The sequence below is a fragment of the Polistes fuscatus genome, unplaced genomic scaffold, assembly GCF_010416935.1.
Source record: "Polistes fuscatus isolate 324 unplaced genomic scaffold, CU_Pfus_HIC Scaffold16, whole genome shotgun sequence".
Taxonomy (NCBI): Eukaryota; Metazoa; Arthropoda; class Insecta; order Hymenoptera; family Vespidae; genus Polistes; species Polistes fuscatus.
The window spans coordinates 1655127-1679670 of record NW_025113064.1 but is presented as its reverse complement, the minus strand read 5'-3'; the positions used below and the strand labels follow the sequence as shown (position 1 = coordinate 1679670).

The 24544-nt window shown below is 31.5% G+C and overlaps 4 protein-coding genes across 17 annotated transcripts in view; 1 reads left to right on the top strand and 3 right to left on the bottom strand.

The window, feature by feature from the left end:
- LOC122514852 (CREB-regulated transcription coactivator 1-like) overlaps nt 1–1534 on the bottom strand; it is a 30781-nt gene extending 29247 nt beyond the window's left edge. For 4 of the 9 annotated variants that reach the window (XM_043631924.1, XM_043631928.1, XM_043631931.1 and 1 more), the window contains exon 1: nt 356–743. In XM_043631924.1, the coding sequence (XP_043487859.1) occupies nt 356–472 (117 nt within the window). In that variant the 5' untranslated portion in view covers nt 473–743. Of the gene's footprint in view, nt 1–355; nt 745–1020 lie in introns of those variants that run through there. The other 5 variants (XM_043631930.1, XM_043631929.1, XM_043631925.1 and 2 more) reach the window with 4 other exon arrangements.
- Nucleotides 1535–2467: 933 nt separating this feature from the next.
- Nucleotides 2468–3556, bottom strand: LOC122514851. Its single transcript, XM_043631923.1, has 3 exons — nt 3116–3556; nt 2789–2993; nt 2468–2697 (listed from the first exon to the last, which is right to left on the bottom strand). Exons 1-3 carry the CDS (start codon nt 3470–3472, stop codon nt 2483–2485), a joined length of 777 nt encoding a protein of 258 aa, XP_043487858.1. The 5' UTR covers nt 3473–3556; the 3' UTR covers nt 2468–2482.
- Nucleotides 3557–4022: 466 nt separating this feature from the next.
- Nucleotides 4023–15472, top strand: LOC122514865 (probable 39S ribosomal protein L24, mitochondrial). Of its 6 annotated transcripts, none has more exons than XR_006303144.1 (7): nt 4023–4237; nt 4366–4548; nt 4628–4830; nt 4908–5094; nt 5188–5282; nt 11358–14037; nt 15368–15472. XR_006303144.1 is itself a non-coding variant. In XM_043631954.1 (6 exons), exons 1-5 carry the CDS (start codon nt 4142–4144, stop codon nt 5272–5274), a joined length of 756 nt encoding a protein of 251 aa, XP_043487889.1. In that variant the 5' UTR covers nt 4023–4141; the 3' UTR covers nt 5275–5282; nt 15368–15472. The 6 variants fall into 6 exon arrangements, 3 of the variants coding, with proteins under 3 accessions (XP_043487889.1, XP_043487888.1, XP_043487887.1); XR_006303142.1 differs by having other exon boundaries at nt 15365–15472; XR_006303143.1 differs by having other exon boundaries at nt 11358–14041; nt 15365–15472.
- The window catches only part of LOC122514977 (probable serine/threonine-protein kinase DDB_G0282963), a 41714-nt gene continuing 24217 nt past the window's right edge, over nt 7048–24544 (bottom strand). The window contains exons 7-12 of the mRNA XM_043632113.1: nt 19706–19777; nt 11238–11813; nt 10238–11148; nt 7658–10160; nt 7397–7549; nt 7048–7321 (exon numbers count right to left, since the gene is read on the bottom strand). Of these exons, the coding sequence (XP_043488048.1) occupies nt 7152–7321; nt 7397–7549; nt 7658–10160; nt 10238–11148; nt 11238–11813; nt 19706–19777 (4385 nt within the window). The 3' untranslated portion in view covers nt 7048–7151. The remainder of the gene's footprint in view (nt 7322–7396; nt 7550–7657; nt 10161–10237; nt 11149–11237; nt 11814–19705; nt 19778–24544) is intronic.

Genomic DNA, 24544 nt, shown 5'->3' with positions numbered 1-24544 from the left:
AAAATAAGAAGAGAGAGAAAGAACGTAAACAAGAAGCTTCTCTCTCTCTCTCTCTTTCAATCTCTTCCCCTCCCTCTTACTCTACTCGCTCTCTCACTCGCTCTATCTACCCCCCCCCTCTCTCTCTCTCGAAAAAGTTTACAATAAGTTAAACAGAGAGAATAATATATAAATGTGGGGAGGGGGGAGAGAAAATATTGAAGTAAGAAAGAAATACAAATGGAGATAGAGATGGAATAAGAAAGTAAAAAGAGAGAGAGAGATAGATAGATATGCAGTAGATAGAGATAGATGATAGAGAGAGAGAATGAGAGAGATTGTCCCTTAAGATAAGGACCTACTGTGATTTCCTTACTCTGCTCGTAACAACGTCCGATACTTCTCGCATGATCGCTTCAAAAGCTGCCGTCTCCTGCGCCTCCTTCTGGTTGAGCAAGGCAATCTTTTCACTGAATTTCCGTGGATTCGCCATGATGGCTCCTCTCTCTCTCTTTGTGGTCGCCACTGGACTTTTCCAATTCAACTACACATACACTTAAAAACTTCCTAATAGACGAGCAACGCACACTACCGAATAGAGAGAGAAAGAGAAAGAGAAAGAAAGAGACACACGTACACATACACAAGCACTTGTTCAACTCGTACAATCCAAGGTAGTGTAGTAGTGGTGAACGTGAGAGCGACGTGCGCGTTTCCCCTGCGCGTTTTTTCCCTTTCTATCCCTAACCCCTACCCCTCGCTATCTACCCTAACCCCCAATTTCCCTCCCAACCGTTACTCACTCCCTTTATTTATTTATTTATTTATTTATTTATTTATTTATTTCTCTCTCTCTCTCTCTCTTCCACTCTATCATTCACTTTTCATCGACACACGATTAGAAACACTTTAACTTTGTTTTTTTTTTATATATATATATGTGCGTTTACTTATTACATGCATATACATGCAAAACATGCAGCACACACATTCACTCACTCACTCACTCACTCATTTATTTGCTCTAACTTGCTCACTTACTCTCACGCGGGTAATTCACGCGAATTCATGCACGCACACACGTTATCGTCGTGGGATAATATGCGGTACATTAAACACACTGAACGAGTTCGTTCGCTCTTTTTCTTTCTCTTTCTTTTTCTCTCGTAATCGTTCGTTTATTCGCTTGCTCACTTGCTTGTATTCTTGCTTGCTTGCTTGCTAGGTTGTTCGGTTAGGTTCGACTAGACTCGGTTACATTCGACTCGACTCGACACTCCGATTATTTAGATACTACTACTACTATTCGTTTGTTAGTTCGCGTTTCTCGTTCGTTCACTTTTCTAATACTTTCAACGATTCTGTCTGACTGACTGAAATTGATTCACTAACTGATCACTGACCACTGACCACTGACTACTGTCTGTCTATCTGTCGGTCTGTTTGTCTGTCGAAAAAACTGACTGACTGACTTACTAACCGTCTGACTTGTCGACACCACTGACGACGGACTACTACTAGATTATGCGGCACTGCGCGCCGCACGTTACGCGCAGCAACAACCTTTTTCGCGGGCTCATTGGTCGAATATCTTTTTATCGATAGCGGCGCCCTCTTCATTTTTTAACCTTCTTACTATTGAGTTTTAATATTTACTTACTTATTTCTATACACGTTCTTTTGATTATTACCAATTAGTTCTGTTGGTAAAAATAGATATCTATTTTTTTTATGTAAACATGCACGGGAAATATTTTATTGATTTATTTGAAAATGATTATTTATTTTTATTACGATGTTTCTCTTTTCTTTCTTGCCCAACGAATGTTAATATATATAATGCGTAGATTTTGGAAAATTCGTTTCTCGCTTTCTGATTGGTTGAAATGTCGTGATTTCTAGATTACTTCGTCTAGATTTTTTACGAATACAGGAGGATATTTTCCAATTTATTTCTTGAAATAGAAAACAAATTATATTTTAATGCTTTATTTTCCTATATTTTAATGCTTTATTCTCCTATATGATTAATGCAAGTATGTGTTTAGATGTTTTTTTAACTACGCGAGTTGTTCCTGTTTCTCGACTCTGATTGGTCGATATGTTTTATTCCTTCTATTAGATAACACAAAATATGCTATTTATTTTTAAAATACATGTCAATACAAAATATTATACAAGACCAATTAAAACGTTGAAACAGGATTAATATTTTTTGATTCAGGTAATCTTTTAAAGAATATTATTTAATATAATTTCTATATTTTATTTCTTTCAAAATTTGTGAGCAATCTCAATTGAATGTTATTTTATAAAATAAATATGTATAGTATAAATTAAATAGAAAACAAAGACTTACTTTTACATATTTTCATTCTATAATTTGTTAACAATAATATCTTTCTTTGTTCTTTATTATTTTTTGTAATATTTTTTGCCTTTTCTTATTTTTTTTATGTTTAAAATCATACATATTATTTTCTATTCCTTTCGTTTATAATTCTTAATTTTCACTGTGATTAATGTGTTTAATTATCCAATCACTTTCTTGATTCGCACAATAATCTCTTGAAAACACGTAATTGCAAACAAACGATTTCTTCTGTCTTAAAATTGTATATTTTTCGATTCTATCCTTTACCTGCGCCTCGAAAAATTCATTCATATTGAAGCCCGGTACGTAATGCCCTATCAATATAAATTCTACCCTTTGTTTTTCTATAAGAAAATTAAAAAACATCATAATAAAAAAGATCTTTAGAGAAATTAAAAAATTCAATTAATTTCCATATAATGTCAATGAAATTACCTTCATTGTTATATATTCGTGTTATGTTTAGATCATATGCCATGAAAGCCGTAATATTTTCTTCTTTCATAGCAATAAGCTTTCTTTGTTCTTCGGTTAACGTATCTATTCTTGTTTTTAATATATTTAATAAATTACTATCTACTAGGTTGTATAATGAATCGTAATCTTTATTCGACAGAGCTATGGATACTATAGATGCTGCCTAAAATGAATTTCATTCATTAATTCATCAATCGCATTACACATGACATATATTCTCATCGCATTAATATTTAGATTAATAGCATAGACAAGTTTAACGATGAGATGTAATAATTAACTTACACTTCTAGTGCTACGAAGAAGATCTCTCAAGTTAAATTCAGGATCTTTAGTTATTATGGGTATAAGTAATTCCATAATTGGTATTTTGAATAACTTTAAAATACTGAATGTAATGTTTATCGGGCCAGGTATTAGTTGTGGTAACTTTACTTGACTATCATCATTTCTGTCATAATTGCTTTCACTGTTATAATTTCTATATATTGTTAAATTTTCTTTTGAGGTTAGAGGCTGCAATATTAATTCTTTTGATTGATATAAAACCCTTCCTGATATAAAATTATTGCATGTTAAGGATGCAGACAAATTTCTTAAATCTAATCGCTTAACTGCATTTCTTATTATCACTGATAACATTTTTCTATTTTAATGTTAATTAGTTCACATACGTACACGTATACAACGTGTATACAATGCATATAGTACATTTGTATACGCACGCGTTCAAGTTTTGAATTATTTTTTTCGTATTTTTTATTACTTTTATTGTTTGTAATATATGTTTTAGTTTAATAATTCATACGTCATAACAATATATATTCTTTTATTTTTGTCAACTAAATATTAATTGTAAAGTTGAATATTTTGGACAGAAAATATTTTTAATTCATACAAAACATTTGTAATTTTGTTAAAATAATGATTAATTATATATAAGAATATTCATTTATTTAAACAATATTTATATCGAAATTAACAACAATTACAGGTCGAAATATTTCCAATTTATTATTTAAGATTATAATATATATTTAAAATTAGCGCCATTTCTCCCCTACTATATAATAATTTAATTTTAATTACCTGATTGATTTAATTATCTGTGATATCATATGTATTTAATATCAAACAAATTATTATTGTTTAATTGTCCAATTCCGAATTATGTAGTTTAAAATTAATAAAAACATTAATTTAGTAATGTTGGTAAGACTGTTACGTAAAATAATCTCGCGTGTGGTTAAAGTGTAGTTAGACAAGTTTATTATTATCGTTCAATAAAAAGGTTTAAAATTAAAAACAATCATGAGATTAACTAATTATTTATTTAAAAGAGTTGCAGAATGGACGAAGAAATATTCTAATTTACCTGACTCCTACATAGACCGTACCATGCGACAAGTGCGTTAAAGTTTATTTATTTATAATTTTTACTAACCTTAATTCTAACATTTATAATCATATAGCAATAATAAAAACAATTGTATCATCGTATTATGTTTATTATCGTATATAATTTGTAAAAATAGGTTTATTGGAGAACTCCTAGAAAAGTTCAATATCTTAACCGTACTCATGAGCGTAAACGTTATTGGTTTTCCATTCATAAACCTTGGACGACTCATTTTAAGGTAGAAAATTCTAAAATGGGATTGCCCCCAGCTATTCCCGTTGAGCCTATCAAAGATTGGAGTTTTTTCCGTGGCGACAGAGTAATCGAATATTTGATTTTATATTAGTTCTTAAATTTAGTATGCGTTGAGAATAGAATTAGATCGTTCTTTGTCGTAGGTTGAAATATTAGTAGGAAGAGATAAAGGTAAACAAGGTATAGTCAAAGAAATAATACAGGAAAGAAATTGGGTCATTGTCGAAGGTCTTAATACTAAATTGGAGTGTATAGGAAAAACTAAAACGTTTCCTGGAATATTCATGGCAACTGAAAAACCGTTATTAGTTACTACCGATATCGCTTTGGTCGATCCTCATGATTTGTATGTATATTAAAATATTAACACATGTTATGAGTTTATATTTTATTATATTATTATTCATTTGATATATCGTTTAGAAATGGAACCAAGATAGAATGGAGATATACAGAAATGGGTGAGAAAGTACGCGTATCCATTAGAACCGGTAGAATTATTCCGATTCCTGAATCCGCACTAGAAACTATAGATTATAAGAGTCCTCGGCTTTACAAAGATCAAAGTAAAGATACGTCTAAGGATGATGTAGAAGCAGTAACATTCAAAGTAAGCGTTGTTATATATACCATCATTCGAGTAATACAAGAAAATGTAATAGAATGTTATTATTTAATATATTTTTCTTACATATACTTTTAGCCAGCATTAAAAACTTTCGAAATGGATATTATGGAAAAAATGGGTATTCAGGAAGATCGTATACCTAAGAAAGTATATTGGTATTAGAGTATATTGTAAGTAGATATATGTATTAATACATTTATTACATAAACAAATTATCTATTTATCTATATATTAACTGGGATAATTTTTATCAAAATATATTGATCTATTTATTTATGACACGCTATGTATTTATTTTTATTTTTTATTATTTTTCTCCATTTATATTAAAAAATACACCGAGCGATGGCTTTTGTTTATAAACTCCTGTATTTAGATATGTATGTAGAAATATTATTTAACAAAAAAATTAATATTATTAGAGTTAGATAATAACCAACTTTATATATAACGTTGACTGTAAATTGTAGATTATATTATATTCGATATCTCATTGATGCAGAAAGATTAATAATAATTTATATCATACTTTTCTCTTTTTTTTTTCATATTTTTTGTTTGTTTGCTTGTTAATTTATCTTATTTAAACAACGTCATGCATACATATCACAGTACAATTTTTTACAAACACACACAGAATACCAAAAAAGAAAACACTAATTGCAAATTTAATTTAAAATAATATAAATCCAATATTAATAATATATTTTGCCTTATATTAATATAATAGTTTTTTATATATTTAAACAAAGAAACATAGATTTTTTTTTTGTATTCGTAAGAAGCAACGTAACATGACAAATCATAATAATAATAATTTTAGATTAACAAAAATCTTATAACATATTTTATTAATAATAATAATAATAATAATAATAATAATAATAATAATAATAATAATAATAATAATGCAAAATTCGTGATGCATTGCGTTTATATTTATATATATTCATTGGAAACTATTAAGCTGTTTTTTAATTTCTTGTAAATTGTATATTTGTATATAGTGATTGTCACTTAAAATCATACATCGCTACGATTACTAGATTTTTCCTTATAAATTATTTATAATTGTTCATACATGTACAAGTGTATATAAGTATGTAATGTTTAAACAATTAAAAAATAATTATTAAATTGATTCTATTACTAGAAACCATTTGAATAGTGGAAACAAAGATGGCCAACTGTTAAAAGTGAAAAAATCGATATGCCTACGAGTATCGAGGCATACGATGCAATCGATTATTCTTACAGTTATACCAACACATACGATTTTTAGTGACTGTTTGTAAATTATTTTCGTATTTGCATAGTTCATTTGTTATTAATAATATTTTCAAGTTAAATTAATTTAATATATAATAAAGATATACTAGTGTATTAATATATATTGTAATAGTTTTCAAAACAAATCTAATAAGCGTGATAGTGTACGATTTTAAATGACATCCACTATATGTTCTGGTAAGCCTCTAAGGAGAGTGAAAGGGTTAGGAGATAAAAATTTAGGAGGAAAAACGAAGAAACTATTACGAAATTATGCAGTATTATTAAGGTAAATATGACTTAATTAGCGAGGATTTTAGGATTTCAACTATACGAACTATTTAACGTCGATAGTATTATTGCACTGTTTCAGCACTATATATATATATTTTAAGGTTATGCTTCAAAAAGTTGATATAATAAATGCATTCAATTTGTCTCTTTCTAAGGCACTATTTCTATTTTTCTCATTCTTTTTTCTTTCTTGATTATTATTTTAACGAATATTATACTTTGACGTACATGGCATAACCTTAAAAATGAAAACAATAGTTAATAAATATATATATATATACACACATATATATATATATATATATATGTATATAAAAATGTTTTCTTTTCTTTTTCTTTTCATTTTCATTTTCATTTTCATTTTCATTTTCATCCATTATTTCCATCAATTCTCTGATCTGAAAAATTGATAATCCCTTGATAATTGAATCCAACGATGCAAAAACAAGAGAAGTCCATTTATAATTTACTATAATTCACGAGGACTTGGTGGCAGGGTGCCTGACTAGGAGGTTCACTTCACCGTCATGTAATTTTTTCATCAGAGACCAAGCTTCTATCCTCGACATTCTTGTAACATCACTACCGTTTACTTCCAGTAATTGGTCCCCTGCCTTCAATGCACCTGTCTTTTCAGCAGCACCTCCTAATATTTTAAGAAATAGTTTGATTAAGATTATTTTAATTAGAATAAGTTTAAAGGATATCAAAGTTTACTCACCAGTAAATATTTTCTTTATTACCAACGGTTTGTCTCCAAGTGGACTATCTCGTCCTCCTTCTAAACTGAATCCAAGACCAGCTCCATCTTTGTAAACTGCGACCATTGATGGTGGACCCCAAGCAGTATCTTCCACCGCATTCATTTCGAATCCTAAGAAGAGATTAATATTTTCTTTTAAGTAGAATTAAAAATTATTTTAAAGTATATTGTTTATTGTATTAATGTTTTAAATGAATCAAATGTAACACGATTGATTACCTTCAACAATGGTTTCGACACTAGCAGTCCTTGATCTCAATTTACATCCTTCTTCGATTCTTGCTCTGGATACAACCAGTACAACTTCTGATCTTGGTTGTTTTAATACAGTTAAGCTTTCTCTATGCGTAAGACCACGCGCACTTCTACCATTAATACTAAGTATTCTATCTCCTCTTTGAACGCGACCATCCTTGTCAGCAATAGAATGAGCTAATACACGATGAACAGTTATTTCTTTAACTTCGCAATCGGCTCCACCTGCCAATGTTATTCCCACACTTCCTGTAGGATTTTCTTTGTGGAGTAAGACTACTATGACTTCGTGAGCGCAACGAGCTTCCTCCAAGCTAGCCTCTTCTACAAGCTGAGCTAATTCTTGTTGCGAAATCAGGCTAGTACTGCTGGCCAATGAACTTATACTACCAAATTGTTCGCTATAAAATCTTTCGTTATCTGTTTCATTTCCAATCGATGATACATTCTCATCGACGCTACTGTCCAAACTTGGGAATCGATTGTGAGACGAAGTTTGCGTTACTTGTTGATTCTGACCATTAGTTGTAGCATCGATTTTATCTAAAGCTTTTTTCATGTCAGTTACACTGACGCTACGTCTACCTAAATTCCTAGCTGTTGGAATCTTGGACGTATTGTTTTTTGATTTTTCTATTATTTCTGTTTCATCATTGTTGTCTAAGATTCTCGATCTATCTAACGTCGGTATTTTTGAGACAAATAGTTTATCCTCTCGCCAAGAATCGTTAGAATTCGTTGGAGTCTTTTTGATAAAACGATTATTGTCTCTGGATTCTGTACTAGGTCTATACGAAGACAAACCACTTCCATTTTCCGTTCTACCTTCGATACTTTGCGTTCGTAATAATTTAGGACCCGGAGTTTCTACCTTGGCACTTAGTATGTCTTCTAAACTCATTTGACTCTTGGATCTACCGAAACTACCATCATCGACGTGTATCGCAGATCTCGATCTACTTCTCGTCGTTAGAATAGTCAAAAGATCGTTTTGATCTTCTTGTGTATTTTTTATTGGAGTACTGACCTTGCATCTTTGTTTCATAGTTTCTTGCGAAATCTGTTCAGTTTCCTTTTGAACAGATCTTTTCTTCAAGCCTAAATCATTGGAATTGTATTGTTCGTTAGTGTTACGTGACGTAGTTTGATTTTTCAAGACCACTGAACTTTCTTTTTCTATCGTATTAACTAACTTTTCTTCTGCAGATCTAGCCAAAGCTTTTGCTTCGGCTCTAACCCACATCTTCAAGTCGTTCGAAGGTTCCAGCATTTCCGATTTGGGTGGTCTCACAGCTGGTGTGATGATAGTTCTTTTTGGAGGTAATTTAGGCTCTTCAATTTTCCTTTGCAACTGATCATCTTCTTCTAAGAAGGAATCAGTAACTTCTATGTAAGCTATTTTGATATCCTGTTTAGGAACGCCATTATTAACGTTATTTTTTCTTCTCGTGGTTCCACCATTTTCAGCATGAGTCTCCTCTTCGTCCGAGAATTTTCTTTGGATTAGTGGAGAACCGTTTAAGTCTCTACCACTTCTACATCTTGCACTAGCCAAGATATTCTTTCTGTTGATGGCTTCTACGCTCTGAGGCTTCAATACTCGTCTCGATAATGACTCTGCACTAGCTTGGGAACCCGATGTCAAGGTCGATGATGTACTACAATTCGTTTCAGTACTGTTAGATCTTCTCAATGCTTGCCTTTGAGGAATTTGTGAACTCCTAGTTGTATCTACTGGCTGAGGTGAATGTGCATTAGAACTGCTAGTACTACTGCTCGACGAAGATGATCTTTCCGATGAAACGTATGTTCTTTCATTATTAAGAATATTAGGTCTGGCATGAAATTGTTCTGTATTAATTATTGATTCATTGTCAGACTTAACAAAAGTTTTATTCGAGGTGTCTATGATATAGGATCGACGTTGATAGTTTAACTCATTCGACACGTAAGATCTTTCAGAAGAAACGGTTGATCTTTCCGATGGTACAGGTGACATAGGTGGACTGAAACCACGCGATATGCTACTCTGAGAACTACTTACTGCAGAGTCATTGTCAGAGTCATCGTAATCGTTACGCGTTTTTCTCTGTGTATTAGTTCTTGGTCTACCGCGTAAAACATCTGGTGAATTACTCGTAGAAACAAATTCAAAACTGTAGTCGCTTCTCGTCGGACTACAAATACTTTCTAAACTTTTAGGTGGTTCGGACAAGGTGTTACTCGTATTGCTACTCGTGTTACTACCTTGAGTATTTTTTGTCATATACGTTGAAGAATTGATTGTATTACTGGAGGAACCGTAAACCGTCAGACTCTTCCTTTTGAAAGCTGGTGAATATTTTGAGTTTATCTGAGGAGCTGGCATCTTGAAAGATGTAGCTTTCAAAGGAACGCTAGCTGAACTTGTATTACTTGCTATTGAACTTTGCGATCCCCATTTGTCGTGAATGTTAGCCTTGGGTAACTGTAAAATAAATATGTAGATTAAAATATGAAAAATTAGATGATTAATATTAATCATTTTTATATCGTCGGACTAACCTGACTCAGTAATATGGAATTACGCGATTTAATCTCCGGTAGATCAACGATAGGTTGTTCGATAGGTACAGTTTCCTTTTCAGGTATTACCAAACCACGTAACTTCGAGATCGATCGTCTCCTCTGTTCGATCAGTTGGTTCAAGCTAGTTCTTCTCATATCCTCGCTGTTTCTTCTAAAAGTAGAAGCCAAGGAATTTGTTCTGGATACTTGATTATTACCATTAGATACATCATTGTTTCCCGACGATCGTTCTTGAGTAAACGAGCTTGATCCCGAGAAACTCGTAGCTCTCGTTAAAATCGGCGTCGATGTAGTTTTCGTTGGGCTGCTTATCGGGCTGATTATCGGGCTGTTCAACATCGAGGAATACAATTTCGTTGAACTTTGTATATTATCCGGGGAAGAAATTGTACTAGATGGCGAATAAGATTTCATTGGCAAAGATGTAATGTAATTTTTGGCGTCCATAGAAGTGGTTGCTATCGTTGGTTTTTGTGGTACTGGCGGTGGCGGTGGTAACATTTTCGAACTGTTAGGATATCTTTTACAAGGTGAACCTTCCGGAGAATAACTCTTAACGGAATCGGTCAAATCGAATGAACTTTGAGTTCTGTCCGAGAAAAATGAACATCTTTCCTTATGATTAGGACTTTTCTCATCCGAACAAACGTCCTCGCTCGATTTGTATTTGGATAATTTTCTAACGTTAGTTACGTTAGCAACGTTTACCGTATTCGGGAACAGAGGTGCATCCAAACTACTTTGCGAGGAAAACATTGCTATTTTGTCTCTGACCGATCTTTCAGATTTGTCGTCTTGTCTCCACGGATCTACGTTTATAGAAAATTTTGTAGGAGATTGATCGATGCTTTTCGAATGTAAATTCAATTGTTCCAGTTTTGGTGGGCCTGTAATTCAAACGAATAAATTATTAAAAAATTGAAATTTATTATAAATATTATAAAAATTGAAAAGATTTGAATGAATCAAAATGTACCAGTCAAAGGTAAAGGTGGCGGAACCTCGGGGCATATTTCTTCGGATCGAATTTGAATTTCCGTTTCGATACTCGGAATTTCTTTATGATAATAAGCAGCTATTTCAATTTTCTTTTCAGATATTAATATGGCCTCACCATTGGCGATCTGCGAACCATCGGATTGGCTGTTGTGACCGATCGAATTGGAGAAATTTCTGTTTGCAGATTTGTCGTCTAAATTCGTTTCAAAATAATTCTTTTCGGTTCTCGAACCGAGAACGTTGTTGCTGTCGTTGTTTAATACTTTGAAGTTATCCTTAACGTTGAAAGATTTTTTATTATCGTTTTCGTACAAACGAAAACTATTATTTTCGGTAATATTATTATTATTATTATTATTAATAATCGTCGTAGTAGTCGACATAGTGGAAGTAGTTGTAGCGGTTATAGCAGTCGTCGAGTTAGTTGGAAATCTGTATTCGTGTTGAGTCGCGTTATCGTTAGCAAATTCTTGATATGCTGCTGGAAACTCGTCCCCATCTGGGGGCAGCCGTTGACCGCCTCCACAATTGTCCATTCTATCATTTACCGAATCTGAAAAAGAGAGACTAAATTCAAATATATGCGTGCATATATTGTATCATACGCGTGTTAGCAGCGTAGGATGTTATTTATATACACGTATTCCCAGATATGGGAATTGTGTGTGTATCCTGTGTTCAAATTTATAGATCGTTCGAGTCGTATATTTGCTGGGCTACAAGATTTTAAGCCATCTTACCAAAATAAAAAAAAATAAAAATAATCTTTTTATAATTAATTTACAGTTGCAGTCTTGAAAAACATTCGAATGCTTTCCGATATTATTTATACGTTTGTTATTTTATTTGTTTTTAACGTTTCATATCATATTTGAGTTAATTTTATTTTTCAAACAAATCATATTCCGATCATTCGATCGGATTTAGGGTTGAGCTCGTGTGATTTATATTCTCGATAAATCAAATGACGGAAGAAAATAATCAGAGGCAGAAGAAGAATAAGAAGAATAAGAAGAAGAAGAAGAAGAAAAAAAGGTAATCGGTTAGGATGTGAAATAAAGTTAAAGTTCGAATTCCGTTATGAAAGGATCATTCGATTCGATCGAACGATTTTAAGGGGAACATTCAGGACTCCTCCGATGTTCTTGAATTTCCTGGTTCTCGGAGCTTCCAAAGGATAAGAATTTTGTATCGTTTTTTTTTTTTGTCCTTTCCTTGTTGCATATATGTGTGCATGTGTGTACGTGTGTGTGTGTGTGTGCATGAGAGAAGAGAGAAGTGTGACAAAGAGAACCCCATGGTGCACAGGGGCTATTAGCAACTAACGGTGCATTATCATCTTCGCATTCCTGGGAATCCTTCCTACGATTCGCTTTTAACTGCGAATCGGGTTCTTCGTGAGCAAGCAAGTATATAAGCAAGCAAGTAAAGGAAGAAAGGAAGGAAGGAAGGAAGGAAGGATGGATGGATGGAAGGAGTAAAACGGCCCTTCTCCTTTAACCAAAGATGGCTGCAAACTCGAAGGACACGCTTGGAGACGTAGCGTAATCGCGAATGGGAGAGATGTCCCATTCTCCAAAAAGAAACGAATGAGAGAACAAAAAAGAAAATAAAATAAAAGAAAAGAAACGCTTAAAAAGAATATAAATGAGAGTTATAAAGAGGTAGATGAGAAAAAGTCATTTTACGTCATTTTGGGATCCCTCGTGAAATAAATTGAACTTAGAGATTATTTCAAAATTATTTAAAATTAATAGTCTAATTAATATTCTCGTTATTTATTTATTTATATTCATTTTTATTTGAAAATTCGAACGTTTGAAGGCTCGCGTAGAAAGAAGAATGCAATGAACTAGCCGTTAACTTGGTAAAAATAAATGTCAAGTTGAAACTTGACAAAGTGCATACCCAAGTAAACGTTTCTTATGGGATTCCTATCAACTAAAATCGCGAACCAGTTAATCTCCGCATTCCTATACGTCGGGATAAAAGTTTAACTTCGCGGACTTATGGCTTTTTCTTATCGCCGTTCGGTTCCTTGGAAAAGCAATGCTCGATCCGAATGAACAGCTTCTTGGTTAATGATCAATATGTATGCGTACGAGAGTGCAAGAAACGTGTGTTAATACCAATAAGAAACTAACATATATATATATATATTTATACAAGGTGTTTCAAAATGAGCATATATTCAAGGGCTGATTTTAGTAGTTTAAAAATAGAAAAAAAAAGAATAAGAATCGTTTATACAATCATACACCTTTGATATATGACCCTGAATTACATCTGTGTTTTGTCTTCCAATATAATTCATATTACTTTACCAACTGTGTTTCCTTTCAATTATTTACGATAATTAAGCTTCTTATCTCACGTTCTCGACTAATTCAAACAACACCTGGTATTTTTGTACGAACGAGAAAAATCTACGATAAGAAGAGACACATTCTTGGTAGTTTAAATTAAAAATCTATAATGTGAGAGCCAGTTGGGAGTAGTTTCTATGAAAATAATGTTGCAACGTGTGTAATATAAACAATGATTATAATTTGGGAACAAAGTTATATCGTGGGGGCCCCATGAATTTATTTTTTCTTATTTTAGAGTCTACCAAAACTACCCCTTGAAATTTTGTCTAGATATTTTGAAACACTCTGTATAAATATATATATATGTATTTTATAATGTATGTGCATTCGTGTGCATTCGTGTTAACGGCCGATCGGACCATATTTGTACCGATATCAGGGACAACGTGCGTCACCATATGTACATATGTAAGTAAGTAAAGTACGCTCATTCCTATGCACTTCTTTACACACACATACACAAGAACACGACACTAAATGTATTTTTTTTTTATTTTCGGAGATACGTACGATCTCCTTAATTTATTTCTTTTTAATTCAATCCAGAATTTTGAATCAATATAATATTATATTCGTTTGAAATGTTACAATTTAAAAAAGTAATGCAACGTGTGTACTTTCATTAAATTGCAATTTTCTTTATTTGTTATGGAACAAATTTTTATCCAAGTTGTAAAGAAGAGTGTATCGAATAATAAAAATCTTGGTTAGTAATTTTTTCTTGCATTTCGTGCAAAAAAAGAATTTACGTATACATGGAAAAAGAAACGTTGTTGTAAAAGTTAGTTTGTAATAATAATTCGCGTCACGATTCTCAATGCTTACAAAAGGAGGAGGAGGAGGAGGGATTCGTCGAATCGTTAAGTATTTGAGAGAATTCGATGTAGACACATTTATCATCCATCTATTCTATCCTTATCTCCGTTCTATCTCTTTCTATCATTTTATATTCCTCTCGCTATTTCATTAACGTACTTTATACTTATCTCTCGTTAAAAAGCATTCTAAGTTCTTAGAAAACCTCGTGCGACGTCTTTAAACGTTCTCTCTCTCTCTCTTTCTTTTTCTTTTTCTTTTTTTCTATTAAAAGATTGCGCAAAACTTAACACACATTTGTCGTATTTAAAGCGATGCTTCATTTTTCATTAATTAACACTGTTGTAAGATCAAACCAAATATTTTGCAATAATTTTTAAACAGACACTTTTCTACACACTTTGCCAACACTTTCGATAAATATTTTCACTGAAATAATTTCGTCCTCCCCTCCCCCCCACCAGTTTCTTTAAACGATCGATCATCTCGTGGAACACTTTCACTAATAATTATCAATGATTCTCGTTACAATCTTAAAGAAAATACAATCAAATCTTGGGGGTGGGGAGGAAAAGAAATTAAGACAGGACGTTATAATCTGTTAACAATAAATCAATCCACTTATTAGATAATTCTAGCAACAACAAAATAATGCAACAACGTTCAACAACAGTTCGTAGATAATTTTTGATAAAAATTGTGGATAAATTCTGTGATCCAAACAAGTTCTAATAGAACAAAATTTTACCTCTTGTCCCATGTTCTCGAAGCATGATCAAACTTTTTTTTCTTTTTTGAAACAAACCAACATTAAAAAAAAAAATTAAAGAATAACGTGCAATATATATAAAAAAAAAAATAAAAAATAAAATGATTATGAGATTATAATAGGCGAGTAAGAATTTCTTTAAAATGTTAGTAGAGGTGGCATCTCAGAAGTCGTTGAAGAAAACTGTTGCCGGTGTGTCCAAGTCGACTGTCGTTGTTAAGGATACCTCGCAGAGGGACCAAACAAGAAGAATAAGAAGAAGAAGGAAGAGGGAGTGAGAAGGGGGGTAGAAAAGGGAGAGGAGAGGACTTGTTCTTACCGGCAAGAAGGCTCTCGTAAGACTGGACGACATTGCTTCTCGAGGCCAGCTTCCGTGGTTAGCACAACACCATCGGGGCCCGTTCCTTTCCGTTCAAATCACAGTAAGAGAAAGACAGAAAAATACAAACAGGAGAGAGAGAGAGAGAGGGAGGGAGAGGGTAAATATCGAATACTTTGTTGGATTCTGAGAGTCTACAAAATATTTGATTATATTTTAGTTTTCTTCTGTGTTATCGTTCGCATGAATTTTATTATTTTTCATTAATTATTACCGTTAATTAAATATTACCGTTGTTATCGTTGATAATATTGTAAATCTGTATATTAATTTTTGTAAATACTTTCTTGGATTCTGAGAGTCTACAAAATATTTGATTATATTTTAGTTTTCTTCTGTGTTATCGTTCGCATGAATTTTATTATTTTTCATTAATTATTACCGTTAATTAAATATTACCGTTGTTATCGTTGATAATATTATAAATCTGTATATTAATTTTTGTAAATAATTTGTTAAACTCCGAGTCTAAGAAATATTAGTTTTCTTCTGACATTTTTTTAACTTTCTTTCTCGTGTTATCGTTCGTATGAATTTTATTCGTATTTTTTGGTTCTTTTTTTAATTAATTATTACCGTTGTTATCGTTGATAATATTATAAATCTGTATAATTAATTTTTGTACAAATGTAACACACACGTCCCCCGTTGTATAGTTTCGCATTGCAACTGACGATGATAAAAAGAAACAACGATATAATAAAAGGATGAAAGATAGTTTAGAAGGATGAAATCATCAATGATAATACCATCGACTCATTTCCAGATACTTTAACTATATTTTTTTCTTTCTTCTTCTTCTGTGCGTTTCTTTTTATCCTTCATTCTTTTCTGTTCTCTCTTATCGGAATATCATCACGCTTGATACGTTAGTAAATGAGTAATTAAGTAAGTAAGTAAGTAATCCTATTGTTATAATCGTTGGAAAAATAACGAGTTCGACTATGCAATTTAGTATTTTATGTATATTTTTTCGTTTCAAGGTAGATCTATTAATCGTTGAATAACGTGTTAACAATGTGAATTGTATGACTCAATTCATTACTAATATATATGTGTGTGTGTGTGTATCGATAATAATATTAGTGATCTAATATAAGTTTTCAAAATTATACAAAATTTATATTCGAATTATTGATTACTCATCGTTTAGAAATTACGTCTCACAAAATATGATTTTCTACTTTATATTTATTCTAATCTAATCGTACTTTGCTTCGTTACGAATTTGCAAAGTTAAAAGTCTTGTAGATCGATTAAATATAATTGTTATTATTATTGTTTTTATCATATTCAAAAAAAAATTCAATTTTATATGAATCATTCGATGAAAATGTTGATTGAATTTCTGATATTACCTACGATAAGAATCAATTTATATTTTAGATTTGTAAAAAACAATTTGAAACATTGTCAATTAGATTTTTCATTGGGAATGGAACAGTAATGTGAAACGAATTTTAAAAATGAACGTTTTAAAATATGTATTATATATAGGAGACGTTTGTAAAAGACTCCCGTCGAGTCTCGCAAACGTTTTGCATAGCAAACGTGATTTTGATGTCTCGCATTCCGAGCATTCGCGTTCTAGCAAGATAAGAAAGTATATAAATGTATGTATATAACTGTAGATTAACGCGAATTTTTTCTTTCCTATGTATATATATACACGTATACAATACATATACAACTTTGTATATGTATATTATAAAATATACTTCTTATCTTCGCATAAACAAAGACAAATTCAACATTTATAATTTTATATAATTTCTTTTTTCTCTTCACGCGTATTTTTGTCAATTATTATTATTATTATAATCAATAGAATTAGATTATAGGCAATTAAATAATTGACCTAATCGAATGAATGATTCTCACTTAAAAGAATGTTAAAACGATTAGTGGTTACTTTCAAACGAGATTAGATCTTTGATTAGGATTTTTGTTGTTGTTTCTACACGATTAGGAAACAAGTTTAAAAAGTATTCCAAGTGTATACAAAATGAAATATATTACGTCAGGAGTATTATATTTATGATTAAAGAGTGTTATAGGAGAAAAAGAAAAAGAGAACAAATAAAAAGATAAAAAGATAAAAAGTAATGGTATTGGGAAGGTCGTAGGAATACCTTGGAAAGCAGAGTTTATCAGATAATAAGTTTATCTAAATCTTTTTTGGCAAATGATATCACGTTATATTTACCAACACGAACAATGATCAAAGTTTAAACCTGCGAATAATATTTTAACTTGGAACTTCCCCGTTAATACTTGGAAAAGATAATTGCAACGTGCCAATCGAACGTTTAACTTATCTCAAGATTTATATCAGGATAGATAATAAGCTTTTAATTGTATCAGAGTTTTGATTAGATATTACATCTGCGATATTATTGTCTACCATCTGTTCAATCATTTTCTCTTTTCTTTAAATTATAATTCAATCATTTTGTTATATTTCATTTTAAGTATAATCGGAAGAGAAATAATATTCTGTTAGGTCACACGAATAAGAAAGAAAGAAAGAAAGGAACGTCATCGATGCCTCGAGGCACGTAAAACAACGGAGGAGTCGTTTTGTACTCCTTTCCAAATGTTTCCGCATTCTACTACGATCCTTATATTACACAATAAATATATCCCCTTGGACTTTTTTCACCTGGAATATTCAACATGATTCAACTAAACAAAAATGAACATTTAACGTGATATTTAAAACACAATTCTCCCCCCCCCCCCCATATAAAAATCAATCCATTTGTTCCATTCAATTTTGTTAATTGTTTAACTTTATTTATTATTATTCTGTTAATATATTTATATAAGTCTTGTTTATTTCTATGTATATTTTATATCTATTTATTTATATTTATTTTTATATTATTTTATGTACACACATATAATATTTATTTATACTTATATTTATTATTATGTATCTTTTTATAATTTAATTATTTGTTTATTTATATTTATACCATCTTTATTTTATCTGTATCTTTATGTAACAATGGGTTATCCCCATAAATGTTTGAATAAACGAAATTATGCAGTTTCAAAGTTCAAATTTCAACAGAATAAACGTACGAACATTTGATTCAATTAAATATTTTGAATCCTAGATAATAATATTCTAAGGATTGAAATTGTAAATGAAAATTAGGATAGAACAGGATGGTATCTTTATGTTTGGTAAAGCAACAAACCATAGAGTTGTGTTGTTCGAGCAAGTTCGTGACACGTCGTGAGAGGATCTCTCAATGTGAAGTTCGCAACACGATCGAGGGCGAATTCTTGGTTACTTTCACCAACGAGAGAACGCGCGAAGGCCGGCAAGGATCGTAAATCGGTAAACTATTTGTGGCTTGACGCCATTGTTACGGGAACCCCGATCCTTTTACCACCCAACCAACCAAACGATCATCTGACATTTAAATTGACTAACTTTGACGTACGACTGTCGTCTACATTTTATTTAGATTAACGATTATTATCATTTCACATTTTATTTACTTATTTATATTCGACAATAATTCATCATTTATTTTAATAACGTACGTGCAAATTGTTTTGTTTTGTTTTGTTTTTCTAGCAACTGAAATTCGTGTCAGATTTTTGTCTACTTCTTCTTCTTCTTTAATTTCAAGTTTTTACCAATGCGTTTATATAAAAACGATATATATATATTATTTATTTAATTTCATTTAATATTCACTTTTCATTTTGATCGAACGAAATTTATCTCGGAAAGTCTTGTTTGCTCTGCGGTATCTTTCTTTCTTACTCTTCAATAATTTAATAATAACACGCTCGAGGTTCCGGTTATAAACGAGTAATCATATATACATGTAGAGATATACTTATAAATATATAGTATATATATATATATACACATACTTATAAATGAAAATGTATGCTATTATATACATGTGGATACGTAAACGTATAAATGAGAAGGTGTAACATACAGGGTGTTTCGTAATATGTGGTATCCATTTTAGAAATGAACAAGGAACGGAGGGGCCCCGGCTCGTTTTCTTAAATTGTTTGTTCTTTTTTGTTTCTCAATTACGAGCAATAATCATTTGACCGACAATGTAAAGAAAACTCACCTTTGTTCGTTTTAGTATCCTTCGACTCGCGGAAATCTTCGATTCGATTCAGACGACTCGTTTCATCTCGTTCTGAAATCATTATAATAAAACGTTCTTTTTAATATTACAATTCAAAAATTATTTAACATTGAAAATATCAAATAATAATATTCTTCGATTATCCTTAAATTTAACAACAATATTTAATACATTTATTCGCAAATAAATCACAATTACAGATACAAATTCAATAATACCGTGTTATTTGAATAAATATTTTTCAAGAACACTCTCGGTTACTGAGTACTATTAATAAAAATGATCAATTAGAAAAAAAAAAGAACAAATAATCAAGTGTCCATCCTTGAAATTGATGTTTGACATTTAAATGAAGAAAAATGAATCTATCGGGTTCCGTATGGTAAATTAGATTGTCTAAGAACAACGCAAAAAAGAAAAATGAGGAAGTTAAAATATAGTAAATAGAAGTAAGGAGTTTTTAAAGTGAGCTATAACGAATCGAGGAAACCATTTTGATCTTATGTTAGTAGACACAGCTGCACTGTTGACTCCAGTTGACCTGTCTTTATTAAACATTCAATGTAACCATGCATATACTATACTTCTTCATTCCCTATCCTAACTTCCAATCTAATATTTCTAAGCATCTTTTCTATTACGTTTTTCTTTCTTTCTTTCTTTCTCTTCTTTTTTTCTTTTTTTCTTTATCTTCAAAAGATTCAGTTTGATTTAAAAGCAAGTAAACATCGTAGCAAACGTTGCTTAAGATTCAATATTATTCGAACCAATTTTAGAATAGATTATTATAACGATCAAAGGCATTAGGGAAACATTAGGGTGAGTTCCTTTTCGAAATCTAAATATATCAGAATTTTCATTTGTTTTTACCATAGGACTTGAAACCCCCTTAGAAGGATAAAAGAAAGCCGACTAAGCGATGTTTGTAAGACTAAAAATACTTCAAACACATTTACGCATACATACACGCATACATACACGCGTATACATCACAGACAACCCCCCTCCCCCCCGTGCATTTGAAGGAGTCACATTTTTCTTTCCACAATTTTTGTTTGAACGTTGAAAGATTTCGATAGCATGGTAAAATAAAATCAAATAAAATAAAAAAAAGAAGAAGAAGGAAAAGGAAGAGAAGAAGAGAAAAGATACAAATATTTCATCTATTTTTACAATGAAATTATTTTAAACACGGTATGGGCGAGTGAGGGGGGGGGGTTCGTTGGGATCAAATCCGGGTAGAAGAATTTTTCGTTTATTCTTGTTTGTAATAAATAATAATAAATAATAAATAATACAAATGTAGTTGATATTTCGAAGGATTAAAGGTTTAGTAACGTTACGATAACTGTATTAGATTAATTTACAATGAGGTAGATGAATTTGAGCTAGGAGACATGGACAAGGTAATCGAGTTTTGTACTTGCAATGTAATCTTTACTTCTCGAAAGTCTACTTCTCTTTCTCTTTCTCTCATTCCTTCTCGCAATGGAATCAATCCGAAAGGGTTGGTGTTGACACGTGGATGGCCCTGTTCTCAATTTATCCTGACACGATTCAAATTGAAATATCAAGGATACATTATGATTTCCTTTTTAATTATAAATAAAGAAAAAAAAAAAAGAAAGAAAGAGAGAGAGAGAGAGAGAAAACATCCCATCACTTCCACGTAATATTTTTTCGTTATACGTTTAATTAGAAGAATGAAAAAAAAAAGAAATCAAACGATACGAAAAAATAAAACGATCGAAACGGTCGTTAAATTTAGTCGATTAAATTGAAAATTAATGCAAATCCAATGTATAACGAGTATTATAAATTCAGATCCATTTAGGTTCGGGCCCAATATTTTGTATATATTGTTAATTTATCGTTACGATTAATTATACGGTTAAATAATAATACGTTCGTGGAAACTTTTTTGGGACGTTGACAAAAATATATTTGAGATGGAAAGAATGAAAGAGAGAAAGGTAGGTTGGGGGGAGGAGGAGAGGGGGTTCAAGGAGTAAGAAGAAGTTAAGATGGTCCAGCTTGGGCAGCAACATCACCGACGCAGCATCACCGGCCGGAGGTGATGACCTGTTCAAGGCCACCCGCTCTCACGAGAGTTCTCTCTTAGCGAATAAAAAGAAGAGAGAGAGAGGGAAGAGAATAAGAGAATGGATCTTTTTATTTTGTATTACTCTCTTTATCTTTTTCCTTTTCCTTATTGCACAGTCTTATATTATCTTCCTTCCTATTCACTTTCTTTTTGTCATTTTATTATTACCTTTTTGTTTTTTTTATCTTCTTTTCTTCTCACTATTTCTTTGTAATTATTTGTTATATTATTATTGTAATTAAATAATATTATATCATATTATTTTATATTATATTTATCGTATTTGTAATTATTTCTAGGATATTATTTGAATATTTTCTTGATAAATATTATAATTATATTGAAACATTTCTATTATCGTAATATTAATATTATATTAAATATCATATAATTATTATCATTATTAATTGGAAGTATCTTCATAACTTACACACACATAGAGATAACATAATTCAGTCGCATGTGAATCATGCAACAAAATTGCGCGTAAACCTGTTATTTCAAAAAATCGAACATCTATATATACTTGTTTGCAACACTCTTACACACACATACACATACACACAGAGAAACATTTTACTTTCGTGTTAGAGATTATTTTAGTTCGTTGCTCTTATAGAAATCAGGCAAATTGAGTTTGACAAAGTGGATCAGCCACGTGTGAAAGAAGAAGAAGAATAATAAGAAGAATAAGAAGAAGAAGCTGCCCTTTTTCGAGAGCATAATGATCGGCACGTGGCGTCAATGTGGCGTCAGTATTTTTATTTTCTTTTTCTTCCAAGACTCTCTCTCTCTCTCCATTTAAAAATAATATAAGAAAGAGAGAAATACTGAAAGGAAAAGGGAGAGAGTGAGTGAGAGAGAGAGAGAGAACGTTGGTAAAAGACCTATTTCGGTAAGGTCGAACTCAAGTGTGCAACGAGTAGTATGCAACTCGCGAGAAGTTAAGTGAATGAGAAAGATAAACATAATAATTATATTAAATTACTGGCCTGCCCGTTGAAAACGTTCTGACGACGACGCGAAAAAAGAGAAAGAGAGAAAAACAGAGAGAGAGAGAGAGAGAGAGAGAGAGAGACATCACCGAGATGTACCAAATCGAACGAGTTTTTCAAATTGCCACGTACAGTTATGTTACTTTCAATTTCATATTTTCTATAGTTACGAGAGTTTTAACTTCTAACGTGTATAATAATAATAATAATAATAATAATAATGATCCCCTAACCGTTTATCCAATTTTACTTTTCGTCTCAAGTCGTTTGACTATTTCGTTATTCATTTATAATCGAAAAAAATTCTATAAATTTGATGAAAAATTATATATTAAATTTCCTCTCGATATTATTATGAAATTCGATTAGAATTATGTTTTTTTTTTTCATTACTATTTTATTTAAATGTGCATAACTATTTGTATCTCTGCGCTTGTTTTATTGATTTTTTTTTTTGTAATTATTATTATTAGTATTATTTTTTGCTCGATTAATCGTGCGATAATGATTGAAAAGAAAATATTTGTATGATAATAAACCGTTCGTTCTCCGTCCACAACCATCACCACACCCTCGCACAAATATTTATATTTACTATGAAACGTATATATCTGTGAAAGAAAGAGACTCACTGAGCTCATAACTTGGCGCCAGTTTAGATAAACCGATCGCGGAAGATTTGAATGCCGGTCTATGCGTGTGGTAAGAGAAAAAAAACGAAGGGATGAGAGAAAGAAACAAAAAAAAAGAAAAAGAAGATGAGAGAATGAAATAATGTAAGGAGAGGGAAGATAAAATAAGGAGAGCATGCAAGTAAAGAAGATGAGTTACGATGAATGAATTAATTGTACTTTCCGTGTTGCATATCCCCCCATTAACTACAACATTATTTGTACACTTTTATATTTTCATTCTTATATATTTATCTATCTCATTTTCTTTTCTTTTCTTTTCTTTTCTTTTTCTTTTTCTTTCTATAAACGAGACGTTGTTAACATGGTCTGTCGCGCGAAAACGAATCGCGATATCTTACGAGGCCGTTCCTATTCTTCCTCGAGTGTAAATCCTGGAGAAAGTAGTTAACGTTTTCATTTTAAGGATGAAAACATTTCATACAAGTACAAAATGTTTCTATCTACTCTTCCTCGTTGCTTACTTTTGTTTTATTAACCAAAAATTAAATGAAATATCTAACGAATTTATTTTTCTTGATTTTATTAAATATTTTTATAATAAGTTTCATAGTTCTAAGTCTTCGTGGCTCAAGTGGTAGAGCGTTCTTTTGGTATGCGAAAGATCCTGGGTTCGAATCCCCCCGGATCTTCTCTCGATTTTATTTGAATAATTGAAGCTCGAATTTATTAGGAGAGTCAGGGTTGTTGCGTCACTAAATAATGAAAATAATAGTCTCATAGTTTTATTTTCATGGACCATTAAAGTAAGAAGGATCAAAAATAAGCAAAAGGATCGTCTCGATTTCAAGTAAAGAAAACCCAACCAACCAACAAACAAACAAACGAACAAAATAAGAAACAAATAGAAAGGAAGGAAGGAAGGAAGAGGAAGAAAAAGTTGGCTGAGGGATCGGCAAATACTAAAAGGCAGGTGTAAGGCATCCATGATGCCCAGCTGCCTGCCTGCCTGCCTGCCTACTACTACTATACTATACTATAATATACTATACCCTTCGAGAAACCCTTCGTCCTTCTATCCCCACCG